Consider the following 25216-nt stretch of genomic DNA (forward strand, 5'->3'; position numbering starts at 1 on the left):
TCTCACATGGTTCGTGTTTACATTACGGCGAAACAGAGACAAGTGTCACACGGAGATCTGATCCGGAGGACATTTGAGAACAGGGACAATGATGGAAGAAAAGAACTGTTTGATTTAGATTATATGGACAGCACACGTACAGCAGCAGCAGGAGTGAGGCACGGAGCTGGAGTCTGAGATTAAAGGTGAGATTAATGTGACAATTTAGGTGAATGCACCTCTGACGTTGCTTCTATGTATAAAGAGTAGTTACATCAGGAGCTCACAAATGTTTATGTCTTATGCAGTTTGGGTCAGAAAAGTTTTCATTTTGTCAATCTCATGTGGCATGACACTGACAAATCACTCTCAGGCCATGGTTTTGGTTGACCAAGAAAATCTTACTCATTACATGCAAATAGGGCTGTTAATGACCAAGAAATGATATTGTAATTATTTGACAAACACCTGTAGAAGTTAAGTTTCTTTGAGCGGTTAACATGTTTCTTTCTCCAAAATGTCACACTCATACAGTCTATGGAAGCTCAAAGGGAGTAAAATGAAGCAAGAAGCTTGTAAGTGCCTGCACCATGTTCATGTAAATGACATTTAATGAGTTACAATTGTACTTTACTTACAATTTGCAGGAAAACAAGTTTTAGCTGAATTTCAGAGCATGTCACTTATAATTACGAGTTATTGATCATAATTTGAACTGTGGTTTGAGTTTCCAGAATCACTTCCGCTCATTTATTTTCATGGACGTGCATCAGAAACTCACCTGAAATTCAGCACCATGGACAGAGACATTCTTAAAGAAGCATAACTCGTTTAGTGAAGTGTGTGGCTCTTAAAAGAGCCGTTGTGTTGTTAGAGGACGGACAGTTTACTTGGAGCTGGTGTACTTGGTCACGGCCTTGGTGCCCTCGGACACGGCGTGCTTGGCCAGCTCTCCGGGCAGCAGGAGGCGCACGGCGGTCTGGATCTCCCTGGAGGTGATGGTGGAGCGCTTGTTGTAGTGCGCCAGGCGGGAGGCCTCTCCTCCGATGCGCTCAAAGATGTCGTTGACAAAGGAGTTCATGATGCTCATGGCCTTGGAGGAGATGCCGGTGTCGGGGTGGACCTGCTTCAGCACCTTGTACACGTAGATGGCGTAGCTCTCCCTCCTGGACTTTCTCCTCTTCTTGCCGCCTTTCCCGGCGGTCTTGGTGACGGCTTTCTTGGAGCCCTTCTTGGGCGCGGACTTGGCTGGTTCAGGCATGTTTCTCTGCTCAGGATCAGCGGAGTGACTGAAGGACAGAGAAGCAGCGGAGGCTTTTATGGTGGCCTCTGCAGACTGCGCTGTGCCGTGTCTGAGCTGTGGTTGGTGGAGCCGCTCTGGGTGGAGCGTGTGGAGGGAGAGACGGAGTGGGGGAGGGGAGAGACAGAAAGAAGAGAGAGAGAGAGAGAGAGAGAGAGAGGGGGGGGATGGGGTCTTTTCACAAAGAACACGGAGTTTTGGAGGGAAAAGAAGTTTGGCTTTTGCAAATGTCTAGAACCTGAGCATGAACGAAGAAAGAAATGCTAATCTGCGTTGATTGTAAACTTAAATAAGTGCACTTTAAGTCATAAGGCCTGTGGAAGCACATTTCACAATCACAGTTGAAAATGTAATACCATTTTATTTTAAAGAAACCACACTCTGTAGTAATGTGCCGCATTTTGTAATAATTGTGTTCAAATAATGAAACAAAATGCGTATTAACGCTTTATAACTGCACTATTAAACTTTCATCTGTTACTAATTTATAAGCAACTAAATAGCGATGACCTTTATCAATCACTGAACATTGTCACTTTCCTGTTTAGATCAGTGTTTCTCAAACTTTTTCAGCCCAAGGACCACTTTTACTTCTGTTTTTCTGAGGACCACCTAACAGAATCCCACTCCAACACGCCCCCAACAAACAACACAATAGGAAGGATGAGCTCAATTGATGTTTAATATGCAACTGTTTCAAGTCAAAAACAAATGATTCAAACACAAATGCTATGATCAGAAATTCTTATGTGACTTTCATTTAATTTGAAAAAGTAAATGTGAAATGAGCTGCAGCTTAATATGAACAAAACATGTGCTCTAAACAGCCAATAGCTTCAAACTGAGGTGGTGGGTGTAGGAAGTCCACGGTTGTAACCATGAGAACAATAAAATGCGGAAAATAATGCTGGGGGGGGAATTCCCTTAATGTCCAACATCACTGAAACTACTGGGATTTTCCTCAGTGTGATAAAACACCTTGGGCACAGCTCCTGAGTCAGTTAGAGAAATACACATGACTATATACACAAATACCGCAACAGGGAAGTGTTTTTAGGCATTACGAGACCTTCAGTGGGAAACGCTTTCCTAGAAGAGGCACCTTTATGAAGAAGTGGTGGCCCTTAAAAGGGCCGTTGTTTAAGTTCAGATGAAGAGTTAACCTCCGAAGCCGTACAGAGTGCGGCCCTGTCTCTTCAGGGCGTACACCACGTCCATGGCGGTCACGGTCTTCCTCTTGGCGTGCTCGGTGTACGTCACGGCGTCACGGATCACGTTCTCCAGGAAAACCTTGAGCACCCCGCGGGTTTCCTCGTAGATCAGACCGGAGATACGCTTGACTCCGCCGCGGCGAGCCAGACGGCGGATAGCGGGCTTGGTGATGCCCTGGATGTTGTCACGGAGCACTTTACGGTGACGCTTAGCGCCTCCTTTTCCCAGGCCTTTGCCTCCCTTGCCTCTTCCGGACATTTTGACTGTTCTGTGAGTTCAGGACAATGTGACCTGAGACTCCGCACACTCAGACTATATTCACCGACTGAGAACCAGAAGGAAAACATGCGCGCACCAGCGCCACCGACTGGACACACGAGGCAACTCAAGCTCTGTGTTTGTGCTCAGATAAAACGGAAGGAGAAACATCAGCAGCTCAGGAGTGTCATATGTTTCCATAGATCTGTAACATTTAGGTTTTGTTGTCAAGCGTCAAATCCATTTCCCAAAATGAGACAGATCCAACTCTTTGATGAAACTAAACACCACTATTTTATCTGATTGAACTGACTGATGGTTGTCTCTTCTTTGTTTTTCATTTTAGACACATTTATTATTGATTTGTTTACAAAACTTCCGTATTATTTTACATGATTTTACATTTTATTTACAGAATCAAAATAAATGGGCTCATTTGAAGTAAATGAATTCTGCACAGCCTTCAACAACAGGGCCCTCACGGACTTACAGCAAGTGGAAAACCAGGACAAAACTCAACTCGCAACAATATTTGAACACAATAAATAGATCTTTTGTTCGTCACCACTTTCATTTGCAACTTCTGTGATTAAGTTATGTCATTATGTCATTCAGCATGTTTTAATATCCGGGAAATGCACAACTGCATCAACTGACGGTCAATATAGTCTAAGTCAGTTGACTTGTCTTTCATATCACTGTATCCATATGTAATGATATTGTCAGCTTCATGTTTCTCCACCACATGTTCCTTTGGAGGAGAATTTTAATGAAATGAGACTCTCTCAAACTGTCAGTGGAAGTTCGGATATTCAGACTCAGAATCTTTTTATTGCCATGGTTTGAGAACAGGTCCGCAAACTAGGATTCTAGATACAATAATAATAATAATTAAAAAAAAATACATTAAAAAAAAGCTGTACAACTTTAAACTACAAGGCTATGGGGGCATAATAAATGGTAAAATATGATAAGACAACAAATGAAATAGAACAGCAGGATGCTATTTACAGATGTACAGGTGTATAAAGTGATACAAAGTAATATAGTGATATAAAGTGATAACCACACAGGGCAACAGGGCAGATTACACCCATGAGTCCGGCCTAAGTTATGGGTCTTGTTTTTTGTTGATGAGTCTGATGGCAGAGGGGAAAAACTGTGGCGGGATCTATGGGTGTTGATAGATTGTAGCCTCCTGCCTGAGGCAGACTTTTAGTCCCTTCTTTTTATTCCAGTCTCATTTAGTCAATAAATATATGTGGAGAGTTCAGCCATAGCTGTAGCCATCATTAAGTGTTATCCTATTTTTAGTCTGCAAAAATACTACTTCTTTGTGACGCAAGGACACTGGTGCGTAAAAGCGCAGACTGCGCGTAACGGTCATTTTACGCATCATCTTCATTGAGTTTGACTGAAGCTGCGTCTTTAGCGGAGTGTGTGGCCCTGAAAAGAGCCGTTGTTGGTTCGGGGAGAGAGTGAAGGAGTTACTTCTTGGCCGCGGCCTTCTTGGCTTTGGGCTTGGCGGTTTTCTTTGGGGCCGCTTTCTTGGCGGGGGCTTTCTTCGCCGCGGGGGCCTTCTTCGCAGGCTTCTTGGGGCTCTTGGCCGCTTTCTTCGGGCTCTTGGCTACTTTCTTGGCCGCGGGCTTGGCCGCCTTCTTCGGCGACTTCGTGGCCTTCTTGGGAGTGGTCGCTTTCTTGGCTTTCTTGGCGGCAGCGGGCTTCTTTGCTTTCTTAGCGGCCGCGGGCTTCTTGGCTTTAGGGGCGGCTTTCTTGGCCGCGGGCTTCTTGGCCTTCTTCGGCTCGGCCGCGGGCTTGTTCATCTTGTAGGAGCCCTTCTTCTGCACCAGAGTGCCCTTCTCCAGCAGCTTCTTAACGGCGAGTCTGACCCGGGCCTTGTTCTTCTCCCCATCGTATCCGGCCGCGGTCAGGCCCTTCTTGAGCGCGTGCAGGGACACGCCGCCGCGCTCCTTGGAAGCGGACACGACTTTGACGACGAGCGCGCTGACGCTGGGGCCGCTCGTCTTGGCTTTGGCGGCGGGCTTCTTCTTGGCGGCTTTGGCCGGAGCCGCGGCGGGAGCGGGAGCTTCTTCTGCCATAGTTTTCAAAACGTCACTCACAACAACAGTCTGAGAGAGTGGAGTTTCCCCGAGCACGAGGCGCACTTAAACACAGCGTGAGAGCCGTAGAGACTCAATGTAACCCGAGGCTGCTGAGCGCGTTTGGATCAGAGGCTGTTGTGCTTTCTGCGCGTCAGGAAAAGGCTCTAAAAGTGAAATAAACGCGCTGGTCAGGACAGAAAAGAGCAGGAGACGGAGCGGAGGTCGTTTCCCCTCGGACTGAAATCAAATACAACATCAATGTGAACGAGTCTTCACGTCTGGAACGATCCAAACCTTACACTGTGCGCATTCTGGAACAGACTAGTCCCACTAAACTCCTTTAAACATCATCCCAGAGCCGCTCAGGACTCAGGAAAGACACTTTTCCTGTTACAAACTGTCCTCTGCAGACACACAAAGTCAAAGTGTCTCTGTCAGGAGTGAGCTCTGCCTTTGGAAGCCACTTCAGCAGCAGCAGCAAACACACACGAGGTCACGGCCTGGAGCTCCTGCCACAACTGAGCAATGTTTCACAGCGTTTGCGTTCTTCCTTCTTTAGACTGATTTTACTGAATGCCACATGGACCAGGTCTATGTGATCTCTTCCCCTGGAAATATTTGATAAACATGACCCGATTTATGTGCCAGATCCGCGGTCAACAAGTTCAGATCCATTGAAAACAGTACAGTTGTCAACAGAACGTTTTAAGCGTTGGAAAAGCTACAACCTACACCTGAGACTTGTTTGGAAATGAACTTAAAAGAACGGCCTCTCAGTTTCAGCCTCCAATAGTTAAAGGGTTCATGGCGCGGCTTTAAACAGGAATTTGCTTCTTTTAAAATAACACAACAAACCAGATTTTTTAGGCCTAATCTCTGGGTCTACTGTTTTTATTTATTTGATCCCCCACAATATTGTGTGGATTTATTTTGCTTATTTCAGACATTAGGGAGGGAAGAGCGATAAAATGGCTCACAAGGAGTTTGAGCTGAAGTCTTGAACTTGTAAACGCTTAGCTCGTTCTTTCCCTGACAGACATTACAAATAGGGGAGACCGGGGCTGGTTGTCACACGGATTGGGTGTCGCATTGATTTTTACAGCCTCATTCTCCTGCTGTAATATGTTTTCATTCACAGGACAATTTTTTTTTTATATAATGAGAGGGTTTGTCAAATGTTTTAACTAAAAACATTTCATCTCATTTTCAGCTGAAGCCGTGTGAGAGCAAAGTCAAACCTTTTGGCAGACGGTCAGCTGTGGTTGGTTGTCACGCAAGAATCTTAATAGTTTGTGCCTCTCATATTCATCTAATCATTAGCGCTATTGGAGCACATCACTTACTGCATCAGGCACTTGGTAAGTATTTAAAAACTATTTTCAGAGATAGACTATATCAGCACCATGGACAGAGGACGGCTTTTTCTGAGCCTGACACGCCAGATTAATCTCCTCTGTTTATTGTAAACTGTTTATTCGGAAGAGAAAGAAGTGTGTATGACTGGCCAGGCTAAAAACGTCTAGTGTCATAGCATAATGCAAGTTTGTACAGTAGCTTAATTATTATTAATGATTATATAAATTATAATATAATTATAAATAGTTATTATTATTCCCTTCATGTTAATCTAAAGTTGTTGAGCTTCATTTGCTCTAATTTGCTCTGGTCTTAAATAATCGTGCAAATGTATAATCAAATAAAAATATTAAATATAAATATAAAAAGTGGAAAAAAGATCAGTCAGCTGTCCAAATGTTCAGCGTCCAACTCCTACTGTTTTAGTGTGAACTCCAGTATTTTCACCTTTTACAATCTCCATTAGTTCATGATGAAAAATATATACATTTGTTAAGTGTGATGTCACGACTTCCGCTTCCGGGTCCTGGCAGACCGGCAAAGATGAGAGAAAAAAACAATAAATATTTCTGAAACTCAACAGAGAGTTACTGAACATACTTATTTATCAGGCCCATTAGCCAAAAATGCTGAACCTACTGCTAAAAAGACATATTTACTAATGTGACTACTTCCAGGGTTAGCGTAGCTGCTGCAGCGTTAGCATTTGTCTCCGCTAACCCGGATGTAGCGATTTTGGTAAATATTACTTTTATAGCAGAAGGTACAGTGTATTTGGCTAATGGGCCTGATAAATAAGTATGTTCAGTAACTGTCTGTTGAGTTTCAGAAATATTTATGGTAGTATTAAAGAGTTTTTTGTAGTTTGTCGCACATCTCGGGACCCGGAAAATGACTGCCATGAATAAAATTGCTCTCTCAAAATGACTATACTGAACGTCCTGAAATAGGCCCCTGTCTCTTTCAAAAGCCCCTGTGCTGCCTGCTTTATTGACCTTATTAGTGCATAATATGGTGCATTCATGTGGACTGGGGAGCTCCTTTTCCCGAGATGTGACGTCATTTGTCCCCAGCTGATTTGTGTGGAAAGTGGGGATTTTGATGTCATCAAATAAAAATGGTCTTTTATCATTGACTAGCGCTTAGGTAAGCTAATCACTTAAATGTGTTTGCATGATGTTGATGTCAGGCATTTCACTTGAAATTTTGTTACTACAAGGATGGCGACAGCTAACACTAAACTAAAAAAAAGTGCTAGTGTATAACTAAAAAGCTCACAAAAGCCGTGAGGAAAACTTCTTTAGTGAGGCTTCTAAATAGGCCACTGGAAAACTCTTTTAGACGTGTTCCTTATGGATTAGATTTGGTATTATTCTCCTGATCGCATTTTTCTGTAGACTGTAAAAAGAATTAATTAGCCTAAGGTGAATGTGCAGGAAGCAGTATGAAGAGCCTTTTCATTGCGTTAGTCTTAAGATCTTATTTTGAAAGCAGATATATTTCTGTTGGTTTGGTTTTAACATGAATAACCGAGACCGTCAGTGCAAGGAGGTGCTTCATCCCCACTGCTGTTAGACTGTACAACACTACTGTAAAGTAACTCATGTGCAATAACTTCTGCAAAACTACGTCCAATAATCTGGGACACTTTATCAACCTATGTCGCACTATGACTGTGATGAAACTGCTCGGATAAAACCAACAGACTATTCAAATCTAAGAGAAATGATCCCAGTGGACTCCCTAATGTTAGGACCCTTAAATCTTATCCTCACAAGGATGAAAGACTTCCCTTACTTGAAAAGTGCAAGAAAGAAGGATTACTCACCAACAAAGAAGGTCTTCAGGCAGATATTCTGAAATAACATTAAATTTAAGAGGCAATCACTCTACAATGAGCACTGGGCAACAGAAATGGTGTTTTCAGGGAACTTTATTTGTGTTTAGCTGTTTCCACAGAGAGTTCACAACCAGCCTTATTGGTTACAAGCCTGTGCTAGAAGAGGCACAACAGTTGGTTTGTGACAAGTCTTAACAATGCCAACTTATGCTCTCAGATCGAATCCTCAATAAGGACCGGTTGTACTCCTGCAGCTGGCCACCACAAAGTCAGCTAAAATGTACAAAAGAGGGTAGAATACTGCAAAAAACAACAACCTGAAAAGTGCTTAGTAGAGTGCTCAAGTAGAACATTCCACCCAAGATACCTTTCAAAAGAGGAACCACCTGTAAGTCCTCCTATTCTTAGCATATTCATCAGTTCTCCAAGAAGTGCTTACATATTCATTGCTCAGCCGGCACTAACCGGTTTACAGAAAGCATGTCTGACATGTGGAATTGAAAGTTAAAACTGAGGTTGTAACCCTCCACATCAGCACAAGCCCACAAACCCACTTCCTCTTTTGATAAGCTACAAATGCAACACTTCACTTTCACAAGGTCATAAGTTCAACAATAAAAGCTTATGGTCATGAACTTTATTCATATTACAAAATAATTATCTCTATAAAATCATATCATTGGCTCTGCATAAAATAAGTTTAGAAAACATCACACAAAACAGTTGATATACCATAGTAAACCTTGAACGTGTTTGGGCTCTGCTGCTTTCCAAGGTTTGGTCCAAACCCGGCTCAGCCCCTACTCAGTGTTCTCAGGACAAACGCATGCTTTGTGTGTACGGGTTGATTAGAACTCAAACTGAAGCGGCTCTTTAATGAAGTGGTGGCTCTTAAAAGAGCCGTTGTTTCCTCAGAGGAGCCGGTTGTGTCTAAGCTCTCTCTCCGCGGATGCGCCGGGCCAGCTGGATGTCTTTGGGCATGATGGTGACCCTCTTGGCGTGGATGGCGCACAAGTTGGTGTCCTCGAACAGACCCACCAGGTAAGCCTCGCTGGCCTCCTGCAGAGCCATGACGGCGGAGCTCTGGAAGCGCAGGTCGGTCTTGAAGTCCTGGGCGATCTCTCGGACCAGGCGCTGGAAGGGCAGCTTGCGGATCAGCAGCTCGGTGGATTTCTGGTAGCGGCGGATCTCCCTCAGAGCCACGGTGCCGGGCCTGTAACGATGAGGCTTCTTCACTCCTCCCGTGGCCGGGGCGCTCTTACGGGCGGCCTTAGTGGCCAGCTGCTTCCTGGGGGCTTTGCCTCCGGTGGATTTACGCGCGGTTTGTTTGGTTCTGGCCATGTTTGTTTGCTCCTGACTGTGACAGAGAAGAGAACTGCAGAGGAGCCGAGAGGAGCTGCTTTTATACTGTGAGCTCCTCCCTCTGAGCACACGCTCACTTTCTATTGGTCACTTTCAAATAGTGCCCACGTGGAGGCGGGTCTTCCTAAGCAGTGTTGGGAATAATACTTTGGGAGTGTATTTAGTTCCAGAATACTTGCCTTAAAATGTATTTTGTAACATATTCCGTTACTTTGTCTAATCAGAGTATAGTGTTTTGAATGTTTATTTGCATTATATTATATAATGCAAATATATATATATATGAAATGTGAAATGCACACGTGCATTGTTTGTATGAGCTGTGGCATAAAGAGTTTCACATCTTCACTTCATTTTAGAGGGAAAAGAGGTCATTATTTTAGGAAAACAAATATAGATTTTAGGAAAGTAAATTTATTCCAAATCCTCTCAAATGAAAGCGTAACTACCAGAAAACAGTCGTTTACTCTGAGCACCCGACACTGTTCCTCAATAATTAGGATTCAGATTTTACTTATTCATTGAACATTGACAAATTTCCCTGACAGAGGGAAAAACATGACGTACATAGAGTCTGAAATGGGCAGTGTCTTTTGCAAAACAGAAACGATGGATCATGCTGCTATTTTACTTTGTCACAAGAAAGAATTGAAGTCCTTCATATTCATTCATTTTGCCTCTGGTCTCAACATAAGCCACGTTTGTATTATTGACTAATTTATATAATAAACATAATACTTTGTTTTTAGTGCCACGAGCTAGTTTGGATTTGGAATCATGCCTTTTAAATACTATAAACGAACCGTGGCCGATGCGTAAATGCGCATTACGCACAGCCTGGATTTACCAACACATGACCCTCAGTGACTGAAGCGGCTCTTTGAGGCTGTGGGTGGCTCTTAAAAGAGCCGTTGTTGAGGTCAGCGTCTCGGACACTTTACTTGGCCTTCTCGGTCTTCTTGGGCAGCAGCACGGCCTGGATGTTGGGCAGCACTCCTCCCTGAGCGATGGTCACTCCTCCCAGCAGTTTGTTGAGCTCCTCGTCGTTGCGCACGGCCAGCTGCAGGTGGCGGGGGATGATACGGGTCTTTTTGTTGTCACGAGCTGCGTTTCCCGCCAGCTCCAGGATCTCAGCGGTCAGATACTCCAGCACGGCCGCCAGGTACACGGGGGCTCCGGCGCCCACACGCTGAGCGTAGTTTCCTTTGCGGAGCAGCCTGTGCACACGGCCCACAGGGAACTGCAGCCCGGCCCTGGAGGAGCGGGACTTGGCCTTAGCGCGGGCCTTTCCGCCGGTTTTGCCTCTGCCGCTCATGTTTGGGTTATTTACTGTGGAATAAAACTCACAGAGAGAATGAGCTGAGACTGAAGCGCTGCGCCTTTTATGTGCGCGAGCGCGGACCTTTGAGCACCGCACCAATCAGCGGCCAGGCTCAGTCTGAGCCCCGCCCTCTTCTCTCTGATCCAAATGTTGGGACTTTTATTTATGTAGCGATAGATTTGTTAATTATTATTGTTCCAAAGTTTGTGTGAACTCTCGGGCGCAAGTGCCTCCTCTTATTATAGCAGCCTGTACCTTATGCAGTGAGCCTTTTGTACGCCCTTCCCCCTCTCTGCCCTCCTCCATGGACAGTAAAGCATCCCCACTCTGCAATCACAGTGAACTGGACTTTGAATTGCTGCATTCATTATATCTATATTCAGTTCTGACGCTTTGATGCCCTTTTGATCTGTTTTGTGATGAGTCTTTGCCAAGAAAGATTGTTCCTGTTTTTGAGCTGTAAACGACCATGTACTTTTGACCTGCCATGATTACACAGTGGGTGTTTTTTAATGGGATCCGACTGAGACATGGTAGAAAGAAAAGTAAATTATCATTGTGCGTAATCGGGCTGGTAGGTTTACCTTGACAGACTTAATAAGCACCGTAACAAATCGTAGGCTTTTAAATAAGCACGTCCTTCTGTTGCTTTATTTCACAGCATTATATGTGTTCATTATTAAATGTGGAGATAAAATCCAGCACCATGGACAGGGACGTTCTGTTCACTTCATTACACAGGACAGAATGGTTGGTTTTTATGGAGTAACCAAAGAAAGAGTAACCATTTCTCGAACATTCAATCAAGAAGCACAGCTCATTTAGTGAAGTGTGTGGCTCTTAAAAGAGCCGTTGTGTTGTTCAGAGGACGGACAGTTTACTTGGAGCTGGTGTACTTGGTCACGGCCTTGGTGCCCTCGGACACGGCGTGCTTGGCCAGCTCTCCGGGCAGCAGGAGGCGCACGGCGGTCTGGATCTCCCTGGAGGTGATGGTGGAGCGCTTGTTGTAGTGCGCCAGGCGGGAGGCCTCTCCTCCGATGCGCTCAAAGATGTCGTTGACAAAGGAGTTCATGATGCTCATGGCCTTGGAGGAGATGCCGGTGTCGGGGTGGACCTGCTTCAGCACCTTGTACACGTAGATGGCGTAGCTCTCCCTCCTGGACTTTCTCCTCTTCTTGCCGCCTTTCCCGGCGGTCTTGGTGACGGCTTTCTTGGAGCCCTTCTTGGGCGCGGACTTGGCTGGGTCAGGCATGTTTCTCTGCTCAGGATCAGCGGAGTGACTAAAGGACAGAGGCGCAGCGGAGGCTTTTATCGTGGCCTCTGCAGACTGCGCTGTGCCGTGTCTGAGCTGTGGTTGGTGGAGCCGCTCTGGGTCGAGCAGAGGGGAATGTGTGGGGGATGGGGTCCGGGATTTTTAGAGGGTTAACGACAAAGGAAACCTCAGAGAAGAAGAGAGTTTGAGAGTTTGACACAATCTCTACTAGTATATCTTCATGTCGCCCAAACACTACACAGTTCCCTTCTTTCTTCAGCAGAGTCAAGTGAATGTTGTTTGTACTTTGTGCCCCTATGCCTCACGGGTGTTGATTAGAAAATACACAACAAAAGTACTAATTATTAGCAGGCTAAAAGAAAAGGTTATGCGTCTTAAATTCAAATGTTTCATTAAGGGATAAACAAGTCAAATAAGTCTTTCTCCTAACTTCGTCACTTTGTTAGTAATCCAGTGTCACTCCTTTTTGCTTGCGGGGGGGGGGGGGGATACTATGAGACGAAGAAGAAGAAGAGCTGACGAGGAAGTGGGTGGTGTGGGTGGTGCACGCGCGGTACCAGAGGGGCGCAGCAAGTTCTCTCTCGCGCGGCCGTCTCTTACTTCTACCATGTCTGAGGCTGGACCGAGTGCCCCAAACTCCGCGGTTGAAGATGTGGAATGTCTACTGGAATCCGATGAGGACGAGTCGGCCGTGAAAGAGGTGTTTCTGGAGGTTGAAGACTTCGTCTCCGACTCCGACCAGTGAGTGTGACCAGAACAGCCCGTTGTTGCTCTGGGCTAATAGTGGTCAAACAGTTTAGGCTCGAAGTGGCTTTTCTGGACTAATATGTGCATCACACAATTTAATCCATTTACGCCCCGTTACAAGTTGCCTGCACAGCTGTGTCGTTATTGTTTACACAAATGCACTCGTGAGAAGTAGAGCGTTTTTCTTTGCACATGGCGCTGTTTTTTCCCTTGGTTTCTTCCGCATAACTGCAACATTTTCGCGCGCTCCTTGGAGAGCTCTCACTCTGTTGTCTTTCCTCCTCAGAGTTTTCAAAAAGTGGACTGGGTTAGATTTCTTAGCATTGCATAGGTTTTGCTTCATCAACAGAAACAAATGTCATTCAAAAGAAAAACGAAAACCAAAATGCACAAAGAAACAAACAAACAAACAAACAAACAGTTCATGACAATCTGTACTTTGTTTTATTGTTTTTATGTTTTCATTGAAAACAAAAAAATATTTTAAAGATTTGTGGGAGTAGTAATATTAAGTAATGTTTCACTTTAGAGCCTTCTGTAGAATCACACATTTATACTTTTTTACTTTGTCAGAGTGAGATAATTTTACTTGGAGTAATAATGTGTTTGACCAGTAGTGTCTGTACTTCTACTCTATGTTATGTATGTTCATCCTATTAATGTTTTTGGTAGGACCTCGCCTCAGCTGAACATCGACCCCGAGCAAGCATGGAAAACCTCCGCCAAAAGACAGTGGTCGCCGATAAACACCAACACATTTATTTCTGTCCTTTCCAAGCAAGACTTTCAACGGCAGATTCTCCACGATGAAGAGCCGTCCTTGGTAGCTCTCGGCCCGGACACAGAGGACACAAAGCCTCCACTTCCAACTCTTACCTTGGACGAAGAAGACCGTAAACCAGCGCCATTGTCTCTCGAACCTCCACTTGTTGTTATCTTGGCGGACAATGACGTTAAGCCTTCAACCCTGGAACAGCCAACTGTACAACATGCTAAGCCCTCACCGCTAGCTTCTCTATCCGATGAAGAGGATGTTAAGCCTTTCCCAAAGCAACTCCTGCAACATCGCGGGACTGGACACGCTGAGAATCCGGTGAACTTTTGGTGAGTATATTTAAATAGTAGAAAATGTTTTGAGGCTCCCATGTTGCCACTCTTCAGAGAAGATGCAAAGAGCAGAAACACTTACAATTGGCCTCCTTAAATACCTTTTCTCATTATCATTCACCAGTCTATGGAGGTCAAGGGTCACTGAGGTCACCAAACCAATTCTGAGTTCTAATAATGAATGCTAAAGGTATTAAAATCAATAAAATGACAAGGGTGCCTAAATTTATGCACATGCCTCATTTTGTTTAAATAATTCTTGCACACTTTACATAAATCATAAACTTAATTTCACTTCTCAAATATCACTATGTTTGTCGCCTATGATATATTTAACTGAAATTTCTTATCCAGGCAACCGATGGTTTATAAAAGAAAATCATGAAAATGTACAGGGGTGCCCATACTTTTGCATACCACTGTATAACAAATCCATTCTGTTTGGGTTGTGGCTTGTCATCCTATGGTAATGATGGGTTCCACCGCCAAACCATTTGAGAGCCGCTGATGTATAGAATCTACTTACCCTAAAGTAGGGCTGCACAATATGAGAAAGAAAAAAAAGCTACATTGTTGTGACATTTAACTTCCATTAAATGTAAGCCAACATTTTGTCAACAAAAGGCTAAAAACCTCGAAAAGCCTCGAACTGAGTATTTGCCCATTTCCATTTATTTTTTACACTGTGCTAGAGAATTTAATGTAAATCAGCCAGTTGGAAGACCTTAATCTTGCAATGGATATTCATGTAATTTAGTTTTGGCTTGTGCTTCCATATCCTTTAGTCACAAAAATGATCTGTCATGTTTGTAGAGGCCTGTTGCTGAAGATGGGATTCATGTATTTGTCTAACTGTTCTTGCGATACTGCGATAGAGTCGAGATGTTTTGTCAAAATAATGTGTTATTTTAACTGTGGTCAGTGTGTTTGATTTCCCAATAAGCTAAGAGTTTCTTTGTAATTGTTTCAGGACATTTCTTGAAGGGGAAGACTCTTCCAGTCAAAGTGATGAAGACCCCCAAAACCCAGTCGGTAGAATAGCCACCAGCGATTCTGACTGCAAGTGGGAGCCGCAAAGAAAATCCCGCAGAAAAATCTCCCCAGAAAGTGCCACTGATGACGACGATGACTGGGACTACCAACATGAGAGGAAAGGTCGAGCCAAGAAAAAGTCATCTCAAGCTCTCAATAGGACTCAGAAGAAAGCACAAAGACCTATTGCAAATCCATCGAAAAAGAACAGGTCCTCCCATTCCTTTCCATCGGATGCTGTGCGATGGCGCACACACCATGAAATGGACATTGAACCTTGGCCGCTGCCATTCATGCCGGCCAGACTACCTGGGCCACAGCTCAGTACCAGCCACGCCGAGAGCCCATTAGACTTTTTCAGACTATTTTTCACAGACTCTGTTATCAAAACATTATTAAAGAACACAAACTCCTATGGAACCCAAAATATACTTCCCAGAGACGGGTGGAAGGCCTTTTCATTCGAGGACATGTTTTCCTTCCTTTCCATTGTCATTTTTATGGGCTTGCTGAAGCTACCGCAAGTCGTGGATTACTGGAAAACCTCCCGGCCATACAACCTCCCCTTTCCTCCGTCCGTCATGAGCAAGACTAAGTTCCTGAACATGTGCCGCTCTCTCCACATGTGCAGTTTACAGGAAGACGCTGTGAATCAGGCGGCAAAGGGCACCTCCAGGTATGACCATTTGGGCAAGATACAGCCTCTGTATTCTCAAATTGTTGAAGCCTGCAGGACGCATTTCCACCCAGACCAAAACCTCTCCGTAAATGAGCGAAAGGTTCTGCCAAACGAAGGGCTTTTAGCGAAGCATTCTCTTCGACACAAATACACCATGGGATACAAACTGTTTGCGCTGGCTGATTCAGCAACGGGCTACGCGTGGAACTTTTTCATTTCTGACGGGAGCAGAACCGCCCTCCAAAACTGCTCTGCTTACGACACTGTGATGTCCCTCGTGGATTTGGAGCGACTGGGATCCGGATACCACCTTTACGTTGACCATTTTTACACCAGTCCCCGTCTCTTCAGGGACCTTTTGGCCCAAAACATCGGAGCTTGTGGCCCATTCCCCCACAACAAGATGGGCCTTCTCAATGATTTTACTCCCAGTTCCCCGCGAGGGAGCATCCGGTGGATAAGGGATGACGAGCTCCTCTTTGTGAAGTGTAAGGAACAGCGGGAGGTGGCCCTTTGCAGCACCATACACAAAGCGTACGAAGGAGAGACGATCCAGAGGCGCTTGAAAAGAGGGGACTCGTTCGTGAATGTATATTTGCCCATCCCGCCCGCTCTGATGGCGTACAACCAACACATGGGGGTGGACAGCGCCCAGTCCGACAGCCTCAACTGCTATTACAACGTACTTCTCAAGACGAAGAAGTGGTACCGAACGTTCTTTTATCACTTTGTGGATGTTGCCGTGGTAAATGCTCACATCCTGTACAACCACAGGCAAACGGACAAGCGATTGACCCAGAGAGAGTTCAGGGATGCCCTCGTTCAGGAGCTGGCAGATAATGGCAGCGGACCAATGTCGAGAAGAGCGCCCGAGCACCCCGAGTCTGCAAGGGGCACTCACAAGGCCGTGTTCCTCTCGAAAGGACAAGCGATGCCCAAGCGAAGTGCAGCCACTTTTGGTAGAAGAAGGTGTTCCCTCTGCAACAGGAAGACGCCGGTGGGCTGCGAGACGTGTGACTTGGCTTTATGCTTTGTGCCGCTGCGGGACTGTTACGGCCTGTGGCACAAGAAGTATAACCTGTAACTTCAGTTTCACATCACTGTTGTAGTCTCAGGGTTTCCACGAGGCATTAAAAGCCATTAATGGTGGCGGTATCGTGGAAAATGGACTTTACAGTTGCAGTGTTCGCCAGCCTGCTAAATTGAAAGCTCCTTCGTGTGAAACTTTCAATGTTGGAGTGTTTGCAAATCTGTAATGTTTCATTGTTTGCGGCTTTAAACCTCTTACCACCCCGCCTGAACCGAATGCATTTCTCCAGTACGGCTTTACCCAAATCTAAATGTAAAAGCTTCTCGACTGGAGAGCAACACTGTAAGGCCTCATTTAAAAGTTAAGACCTACACAACTGATCTGATCTCTCTTTATCACTTTTTTGTGTCTTTTTCATCCTTGCTATTGTCGCCATATTGACGCTGTTTGCAAGAAGCTCTTAGATTCGGGTAAGAGCCAAAAATGTGCTTGGTTCAGGTGGGGGTTACAATATGATTTTAATGCCCAAATACTACATTTTTCTTTTACACTTTTTTAATGGAATAAAATCTCCTGCTTAGTTCATTCTGTTTTGTCATTTGTGAACTGTACAGTACAGATTTTTGTTTTTCTTCATTTGTTGCAATATGGCTCCAGGGCTGCACGATATAGAAACAAAAAACTGAAGATAAGTTGCAATATGGCGAAGCAATAACGTGCCGATATTTTTACAAAACTGTTTTTTTTTTTTTTTTCCCAGGTGCCATTCAATTGAAACACAGATCGTACTTTGTCAAACTTTTAAAACTTTAAAAAGTTTGGGGACAAGGGAGGCTAAAGTGGAAATAAAATGAGAAAAATGACATCTGAACTTTTGCACATATCAAAGATCCATGTTTTTGTTTTAGACTGTTTGCAACATTTCAGATGAAGACTTTAGACACATTGTCGCTACATTTTTAGCACATTTTTGTGACGTCTTCATCCCTTTTTTTGACGTTTCTTTGACGTGTTTTCATCTGTTTTTCATTGCAGTTTTGTTTTTCGTGACCTTTTCATCATTTTTAGTCGTTCTTTTGTGGCTTTCATGTTACTTTTCCATCAGTCTTTAGGCGTGTGGTTGTTGCGTTTTTTCCATTGCGTTATTGTTGCTTTTCCCGCACGTTTTTGTCGCTCTTATAGCTCTTTTTGGTCACTTTTTTTGTTGGGTTTTCATCATTTTTGTCTCATTTTTGACACTTACCCAAATCTAAAAGGTCACAACCTACAGGCCAGAGTTGACTTTTTTTTTTTCCATTGCTTTTTTGTTGCGTTTTCGTTACATTTATCATCGCTCTGTTGTGGCTTCATCACTTTTTCTGAATGTTTCTGTTACTTTCCTGTTACTCTTGCTGTTTTTCATCCTTGTTTTCCTTGTCCGTCCTTGTTTTGTATTCTTACTCCTTCAAAAACTGCGCGGCGACGTCAGAAGCCTGCTGAGGATGGTAAGTCTTCTCCATTTGCTCTAGTGTTGCATTAGGATCACACTAAACCTTCACCATTGGCTCTCAATCATCCACTTTTCCCCCCTTGTCAGACAAAGATGTAAAGCCTTCGTCCTTGGAACAAACGTCAAATTTAGAACATGCCGATGCTCGCGAGGAGGACTTTATTACAATTGATGCAGATGACGATGTTAAACCTTCCCCAGTTGAACCCAAGAAATCTGGGTGAGTGTTTTTTAAATTCACTGTATTAGCGGGAATCTAGAATTTTGTTACAAAGAGAGACTCAGAGTGGTCTCAACAAGAACTTGGACCCCAAGAGATTTGAGACATATTTCTATTCAGTAAGTGTTTATGTTGACTAACTTTAGGCCTGCCATGATAGTGATTCAACTTTTGGATTATTATATTATATTATATCATATGTTTTTATATATATATATGTTTTTTTTTTTAATTGATTTGACGTATTGTTTTAATTTAGTAAAGAAAACGCACTATCAAAACAAAGAAATAAACTAAATTGTAACATTTTTTCCCCTTGAATTCATTAAAAATACTAATTACAAGTGTCCAATACTGCGATCCTGAGTTGCGGGTCTATTGATTTTGGAAGGTCCCAAAACTGGTTGGGACTCCCCAGCTTATACCCCCAATGGTTTCTGTTCTACAGTTCGAGAAATGGACAAAATAAGAAGTGATCATATAACTTGCAGCAATGTATTTGGCCTGATGGAGGGGGAGGAAGTACAGCATTGATATACGCAAATCACAATAGTAAATATGATAAACTGACTGCAAATGATAAGGTTTATCGAACATAAACTTAACATTGATGTCGTTGCAGGGTTATATTAATATTTAGGGTTTGAGGCTGTTGTGCATATAAAATTATTATGTCCTAAAACTAAACTTGCAACAATCAAAATTAAACAAATCAGTCATCACACTAATAATGATCATGATGATATGTTTAATAAAAGTGGAAACTAACACTTATTTGTGTTTAAATATTTTCTAAATGATTTTTACATTTCCCTCATAACCCCCACCTAAACCGAGCATATTTCCTCCAGTTCCTCCAAATCTAAAGGCTTCTGGGAAAAAAAAGCATCAAGATAGCCACATAAAACGAGGATGAAAGCGCAACAACAAAAAATGACGACATATCAACGGGGAAAAAGTGACAAATGTGAGACAAATATAACAAAAAAGCCACAAAAAAGCTGCAAAAAATAAAGATGGACAAAAAAACGTAAAGTGAAGACAACATGTCAACAATGCAAGGGGAAAAAAAAATCAGTTCACATTGGTTTTCTTGGTCTTAGCTTTCAAATGAGATGTTCTCCAGTCAAGAAACTTTTGGATTTGAGTGGAGAAAATGCACTCGGTTAACCTCTTAACTCCCGCCTGAACCGAGAGGATCTTTTTCCTCATGTCATCAGATTTTTTTTCCATCATTTTTTGTTGGGTATTCAACTCATTTTTCTAACTTTTTTGTCATTTTTTTGTCCATTTGTTTTTCTTTTTTTTGTCACATTTTTTGTCACATTTTTTGTAGTTTTCGTAATTTTTTTTGTCAAATTTGTATCAATTTTTTGTCATTTTTTTGTTAGATTTTGTCACATTTTTGTCATTTTTTCGTCACTTTTTTGTCAATTTCTTGTGTGACATTTTTGCCACTTTTTCATAAATTTTTCGTCACTTTTTTGTCAATGTTTTCTCACTTTTTTTGTCACATTTCCATCAATGTTTTAGTCTCAGTTTTGTTGCTATTTTCACAGCTTTTTTCCAGAGGCTTTTGGATTGGGGTAAAGCCAAACTGGAGAAAATGTGCTCGGTTCAGGTGGGAGTTAAGGGGTTAAGAGCTTTAAACAGATTACTCTTACCTGCCTCGTGATTTCGTTCTAACAAGTGTCCAGCAGGGGCGATATCTCAACACTCTACCCGTATGAGGCGTAGAAGAAGAAGAGGAGGTCGGAAGCAGGAAGCAGCTGGATATGAAAGGAGACGCTCCTACAAGTTACATTTGGAAAAAAACAAGGCACACTTGAGTGATTCCTCTTTTCTAAAGCGATTGATGTGATGTCCAGGCGAAGTGTCGGACAATCTGACTCCTCGGTAAGTGCGGATCGCTACTTGTACACGGTTTGTTCCGTGTCCTTCGGTAAATAAATACTACGTGACGCTGCTGTTCGATGGTCAGATGATCCACGGAACTGGGCTGCAAACGCATTTAATCAGGCATATGAAATGCTCCCATTACCAAATCTCTCTATTTATTCCTTTTTTTAATTTCTTAGATCGAGGATAGTGTAAGAAACTATTTTTTCCCTTGATGGTTTTTGCTATTTCCCCTATCATAAACCTTGGCCTTTATTTACGACACATTAAGGTTCAAAGTCCGTCCAATCGACATTACGTAAGTGAATGGAAACAAATGCGTCAGTAGTCACAATGTTGTTATGCAACAGATTTAGATTTTATTATTTTTTTAAAGATGTGGAATAGATCCAAGCACCATGATCACTGTGACTCTCATGTGTTTGCATGCTCTTCAGAGGAAAGGGAAAGGCTTCTATTTTCATCTTAGATTTATTGTTCTATGAATCTTAGGAGTGGGGTTTGGGCTAGTTTTCATAAATGGTAAATAGTCTCAACTTACATAGCGCTTTTCCACCTACTTTAGGCCCTCAAAGCGCTTTACAGCAAGGAACCAGTCACCCCATTCACACTCTCATTCACACACCAATGTACGCAGACACCGGAGACGAGGTGGGTGAAGTGTCTTGCCCAAGGACACAACGACAGTGTTGCACCTTCAGGAGGCGGGATTCGAACCCCTGACTTTCCGCTCTACCATCTGTGACACACTCTCGCCCCATAGAGCCGAACATCAACATTTCCACATTTGCGCCTAACCAGATGTAGCGGTGGTGTTACCATGGCAGCCCCTCCCACTTTCATTCTTGTTCTGGTTCAGGAAGTAAAAAAACAAAAACATATCTTCATATCAAGAGTTTAAAGGGACAGCGGAGGCTAACCAGCTCTGTACCAACAATAGACGATGGATGTAGGCTACAAGAAAGAAAACACCAAATAGCCTACATAAAACTTTGTAGATCTTTCCATCTCTAGTAACAAAAGTTCCAATGTTTTCACTAATCATAATGAAAATGCTCTCCAGGCCTTTTCCCAGTGACACAAATGATATTTTTCAAGTCAAATGTATAGATTTTTTTTCTCTTTTTAGATTCTATGTTCCGTCTAAGGACCAAATTAGAGGAAGAGAACCACGACGATATATCCTCTCTCAGACGGGCTGCGCTACAAAACGATGAGCAGCTCCTGGACGCCATGCTGTGCCAGGAAATCTACAAGAAGGTCATCAACTGCCGAGGAGGCTGGGGGGTTTCGGCCACTCCCCTCCACGCCGCCGTGTCCAAGGGCCACCTGGGCTGCCTGCGGGTGCTGCTAGCCCACGGCGCGCTGGTGGACAGCTTGGACGTCAAAGCCCAGACCCCCCTCTTCACTGCCGCCCGGGGCAAATACCTAGACTGCGTTAGCGCGTTGCTACGAGCCGGTGCCAATCCCAATGGGAGCCCCCGGAACCTCTCCTCCCCTGTGCTCACGGCGGCGCGGGAGGGCGACGTGGAAGTACTGCGGATTCTCCTGAAATACGGCGCCGAGGTGAACGATCGCTCCAAGGTGGTGATCCTGAGCTCCATGGCCAAAGTGTCCAGTGGGCCCCTGTATCTGGCGGCGGTGTACGGGCACATGGACTGCTTCAGGCTGCTGCTGCTGTACGGCGCCGATCCGGATTACAACTGCGTAGACACGGCGGTGCTGAGTTTGATCAAGCAGCCCAAGACTGTGCTGGAGATGTGCTTGCGGCACGGCTGCGCAGTGGAATACATCCAGCTCCTCATAGAGTTTGGCGCCAACGTCTACCTCCCCACGCTGATCATCGAGAAGTCCACCAAGCAGAACGAGGCCGTGGAGCTGCTGCTGAGGGAAAGAGGTTCCAACACTATTTTCTTTTTTCTTTTAGGAATGATTTTTAAAGCAGTACTAAGTAACTCTTCCCCCTAGAGGCCATAAGCGCAACTGCAGGTGTAGCAGCAAGTTACGATTTTTTTATTTATTAATTGTCTTGGAGAGTAAATCCTACGCTGACAGGAAAGGCGAAGGGAGAGAGGGTTACTGTACATCCAATTATACAATAGAAATATTTTTTTTCACTCAAACTTTGCTGTAAATACTGTTCAAAGTGACGTTAGCCCGCAGTTAGCTTTGCCCGTTAGCATGTTAGCTTCTTCTTCGTGATTACATTAGTGTGTATTGCTTTCTCCGGACCGGTGCCAGTCAAGTTGCAAACATGGTTTTCTGGCCAGAGACACCAGGGGGAGATGAAAGACCCTCCAATCATCCCATAAACACTTGTATTACCCCCACAGGGACTACGGAAAGGATTTATTAAGGTAAACATGTTACTTAGTACTGCTTTAAGGCTTTTGATCCACGTTTTGCTTTACCAAGCTTGCACTCTCTTCTTGAAGTGTCAATTTTGACAAATAAAATGTTTGGCCGTAATTATTTTATATAGCAAAAAATAGATTTTACTTCATTACTATAAGACTGAAATGGAATTGAAAGTAGTTAATTACCACTAACATTTTTTGCATAGTAAAAATAAAGACTGAATTAAAATCCTATGAATTAAAGCTATTTAAAAGAAAGGACTAAAAATATCTGAACTTCCAAAAACACAGTTAGGAAGAGTTTCATATCCATGGCCTTGTCAAGGGAACAGGTTTGTGCTTTGTACATGTGGCTGCAGCTTCATAAAGCAGACAATATTAAATATGTTTCAATAATTCAGGCAGGGTAGGCAAGTTTGCTTGGTCTCGGGCCATTTCTTTTCTTGTCAAAAGACGGAGAGCCTCCCTAATAATACTAATAATAATCCATCTTTACCCTGTACTTATGACATGTTGATACGTTTGTAATCCCGCTTTGTGTCTTCACAGGAACCCCAACGGCCTTGACCTTGCAGTGCCGCCTCTCCCTGCGCAGATACTTGCGGAAGATCAACAAGATCGACTGCATCGACCAGCTGGACATGCCCCCGAGCCTGCTCTGCTTCCTGCAACACAAGCCGCCTCCCGTCCCTGCGCTATAGGTCTCACCCTGACAGGGAGAGAACAAGGAACTCTGCGTTTTACTTTGAGCGGTCACTGTGAACTGCATTAAACGTACTGTACAGGAGGGAGAATGAGGCCATTGTCCTTAATACTTGCATAGATTCACCACGGCAGCTTTTCTCCATTCACTGAGGCTGATGCTATTAATGCTGGTCATAAATAAGGAAGATTGTACTTGACGCTTTAAGTACAATCTAAATACTCACTTATTGTCAGATGAGCGCAAAGGAGGTGGTGATTCTTTTGTTGAGGGCACTGTATAGATGGGTAGATGTAAAAGTCAAACTTATGAAAATAAATGTAAGTAAAACAGATCAAATTTATGACATTAGGCCTTTAACACAACCTTCTTACTGACTGAGCTGTTCTGCAAACGCCGACCAGGAGCCTTTATATGCAATTAATCTGAGCTAAATGAATTGTGAAGATCCGTGTAGTTCACTCAAATATCTTCTGACAGTGTGTCATATAAAATCTTTCTGTTGTGAGATTGTGAGTTTGATTCCGGCCTCTGTGGTTGTCCTGTAAGTTGCAGTATGTTTGTGGTCTGAACTTAATAATAATAAAAAATGAATCATTTTATCTGGTCAGTCTCGGGAAGATGTTGCAGGCATCCTGGTTTAGAGCCGTGGTTCCCAACCGTTGCCGAGTGTACACTGGTTGTTCATCAGTACACACTACCTCGAGGACCTGGCCAAAGGTTTAACAAGTCGTCCACAAACTCATAACTATCTGTGATAATAGTGGAGTGTGGAGATCAAAATTAAGCTACAATACACTCAAATGTACTCAAACCTTTTGCTATTATTGAAATACACCTTTAATTTGACGGATTGTTTTTGGCTAACTTTGTGTTGGCCACTGTAGTATGACTACTTCCTCTTCATATTTCAAAGTAAATTAAAATAGGATAAATGAACAACAACAAAAAAATACAATTTGTTTGCTTGAATTGGTTCAGATAGTGGTGCTATTTTAACTTTTGATTGCATTTTGCCTTTAGCTTCAGGCTAACACTTAAAATTAAAAACCCAGAAGTTTCCTCCATTGAAGTAGTTACATCAGGGGTAGGCAACGTCAGGCCTAGGGGCCAAATCCAGCCCTCTACCACAGAACCTCTGGCCCCAAGATGATTTTGATAAATATTAAGCAAATAATACCTAAATCAAAATAATTTAAAAATGTCCTGGCAGAACCATCCCACTTGGTCATATATAATGTAAAACGGTGATTCTTAACTGGTGGGTCGGGACCCAAATAAGCTGAACAGCGTTGTTCAACAAAATCTTGCGTGGAAAATATAGTATTTATACGATATGACAAATGACAGTTTATTTGGGTCGCAGCTTGTCATCCTGGGGTAAAGTTGGGTCCTGGAGCCATGCCACTTGAGAACCACTGATGTAAAACATTGGCATTTGCAGCTAAAACTGACAGATATGACCAGAGCACACTGTGGAAAACACTATAGATATGAAAACAAATTTAGAATCAAGTTGTTTAATTTATTATGTATAAATTACTAGCACTGATTTAAACATTTTCATTGAAAATCGTATAAAACACATTCTAATGATTCTAAAAATATTCTAGTTGGAAAAAGAAAAAAATCCTATGTGAAATAATTACAGAACAGAATGTCACAAACAGAACTGGAAATTAATATTGGTCATTTTCAAGTATAGCAGTCCCCAAGTGTTTATGTAAACACTGCATTTGGTCCCTTTTGAATAAGTTCATTGGCATCACAGAGTCGTCATGACGACATTAGCCCAGCCCCACGTCCAGTGACATCATCACCACGAAGCCCAAGATGGACGTCCACGAGGCCAGCCTCCCGTTCCCACTGCAGACGAGATGGACAACTGACATCATTCGCTCTGAGAGGTTTGGTGCGCGGTGTTAATCAAAACTACAGAGCTTAAATTAA

General features: G+C 43.3%; 8 protein-coding genes across 8 annotated transcripts in view; 1 reads left to right on the plus strand and 7 right to left on the minus strand.

Moving 5' to 3' along the window:
- Nucleotides 1-817: 817 nt before the first annotated feature.
- On the minus strand, nucleotides 818-1284 carry LOC306979186 (histone H2B-like). Its single transcript, XM_079578041.1, has one exon. It carries the CDS (start codon nucleotides 1238-1240, stop codon nucleotides 866-868), a length of 375 nt encoding a protein of 124 aa, XP_079434167.1. The 5' UTR covers nucleotides 1241-1284; the 3' UTR covers nucleotides 818-865.
- LOC306979200 (histone H4) lies at nucleotides 1273-2853 on the minus strand. Its single transcript, XM_079578055.1, has 2 exons — nucleotides 2382-2853; nucleotides 1273-1356 (listed from the first exon to the last, which is right to left on the minus strand). Exon 1 carries the CDS (start codon nucleotides 2747-2749, stop codon nucleotides 2438-2440), a length of 312 nt encoding a protein of 103 aa, XP_079434181.1. The 5' UTR covers nucleotides 2750-2853; the 3' UTR covers nucleotides 1273-1356; nucleotides 2382-2437.
- A 1383-nt stretch (nucleotides 2854-4236) lies between these two features.
- Nucleotides 4237-4848, minus strand: LOC306979159 (histone H1-like; the record flags this gene model as incomplete). Its single annotated transcript, XM_079578014.1, has 1 exon — nucleotides 4237-4848. One exon carries the CDS (start codon nucleotides 4846-4848, stop codon nucleotides 4237-4239), a length of 612 nt encoding a protein of 203 aa, XP_079434140.1.
- A 4060-nt stretch (nucleotides 4849-8908) lies between these two features.
- Nucleotides 8909-9406, minus strand: LOC306978427 (histone H3.2). The gene has a single exon (XM_079576960.1). It carries the CDS (start codon nucleotides 9386-9388, stop codon nucleotides 8978-8980), a length of 411 nt encoding a protein of 136 aa, XP_079433086.1. The 5' UTR covers nucleotides 9389-9406; the 3' UTR covers nucleotides 8909-8977.
- A 936-nt stretch (nucleotides 9407-10342) lies between these two features.
- On the minus strand, nucleotides 10343-10740 carry LOC306979039 (histone H2A). The gene has a single exon (XM_079577810.1). It carries the CDS (start codon nucleotides 10722-10724, stop codon nucleotides 10347-10349), a length of 378 nt encoding a protein of 125 aa, XP_079433936.1. The 5' UTR covers nucleotides 10725-10740; the 3' UTR covers nucleotides 10343-10346.
- An 817-nt stretch (nucleotides 10741-11557) lies between these two features.
- On the minus strand, nucleotides 11558-11997 carry LOC306979189 (histone H2B-like). The gene has a single exon (XM_079578044.1). It carries the CDS (start codon nucleotides 11980-11982, stop codon nucleotides 11608-11610), a length of 375 nt encoding a protein of 124 aa, XP_079434170.1. The 5' UTR covers nucleotides 11983-11997; the 3' UTR covers nucleotides 11558-11607.
- An 8064-nt stretch (nucleotides 11998-20061) lies between these two features.
- Nucleotides 20062-23596, plus strand: LOC306979152 (ankyrin repeat and SOCS box protein 12-like). The gene is made up of 3 exons (XM_079578006.1): nucleotides 20062-20203; nucleotides 21336-22103; nucleotides 23113-23596. The coding sequence occupies exons 2-3, from the start codon at nucleotides 21341-21343 to the stop codon at nucleotides 23262-23264; spliced, it is 915 nt and encodes a 304-aa protein (XP_079434132.1). The 5' UTR covers nucleotides 20062-20203; nucleotides 21336-21340; the 3' UTR covers nucleotides 23265-23596.
- A 1184-nt stretch (nucleotides 23597-24780) lies between these two features.
- slc39a11 (solute carrier family 39, member 11) overlaps nucleotides 24781-25216 on the minus strand; it is an 88150-nt gene continuing 87714 nt past the window's right edge. The window contains exon 10 of the mRNA XM_079577994.1: nucleotides 24781-25132. Within this exon, the coding sequence (XP_079434120.1) occupies nucleotides 25054-25132 (79 nt within the window). The 3' untranslated portion in view covers nucleotides 24781-25053. The remainder of the gene's footprint in view (nucleotides 25133-25216) is intronic.

This window comes from Gobius niger, assembly GCF_951799975.1.
Source record: "Gobius niger genome assembly, chromosome: 19".
Lineage (NCBI taxonomy): Eukaryota > Metazoa > Chordata > Actinopteri > Gobiiformes > Gobiidae > Gobius > Gobius niger.

Bases quoted from the DNA above. Each gene is read 5' to 3' on its own strand.
- LOC306979200 (XM_079578055.1), bottom strand. From the start codon at position 2,749: ATGTCCGGAAGAGGCAAGGGAGGCAAAGGCCTGGGAAAAGGAGGCGCT.
- LOC306979152 (XM_079578006.1), top strand. From the start codon at position 21,341: ATGTTCCGTCTAAGGACCAAATTAGAGGAAGAGAACCACGACGATATA. The intron at 22,104-23,112 runs GTTCCAACACTA...GTGTCTTCACAG, and splicing joins GCTGCTGCTGAGGGAAAGAG to GAACCCCAACGGCCTTGACC.
- LOC306979189 (XM_079578044.1), bottom strand. From the start codon at position 11,982: ATGCCTGACCCAGCCAAGTCCGCGCCCAAGAAGGGCTCCAAGAAAGCC.
- LOC306979186 (XM_079578041.1), bottom strand. From the start codon at position 1,240: ATGCCTGAACCAGCCAAGTCCGCGCCCAAGAAGGGCTCCAAGAAAGCC.
- LOC306978427 (XM_079576960.1), bottom strand. From the start codon at position 9,388: ATGGCCAGAACCAAACAAACCGCGCGTAAATCCACCGGAGGCAAAGCC.
- LOC306979039 (XM_079577810.1), bottom strand. From the start codon at position 10,724: ATGAGCGGCAGAGGCAAAACCGGCGGAAAGGCCCGCGCTAAGGCCAAG.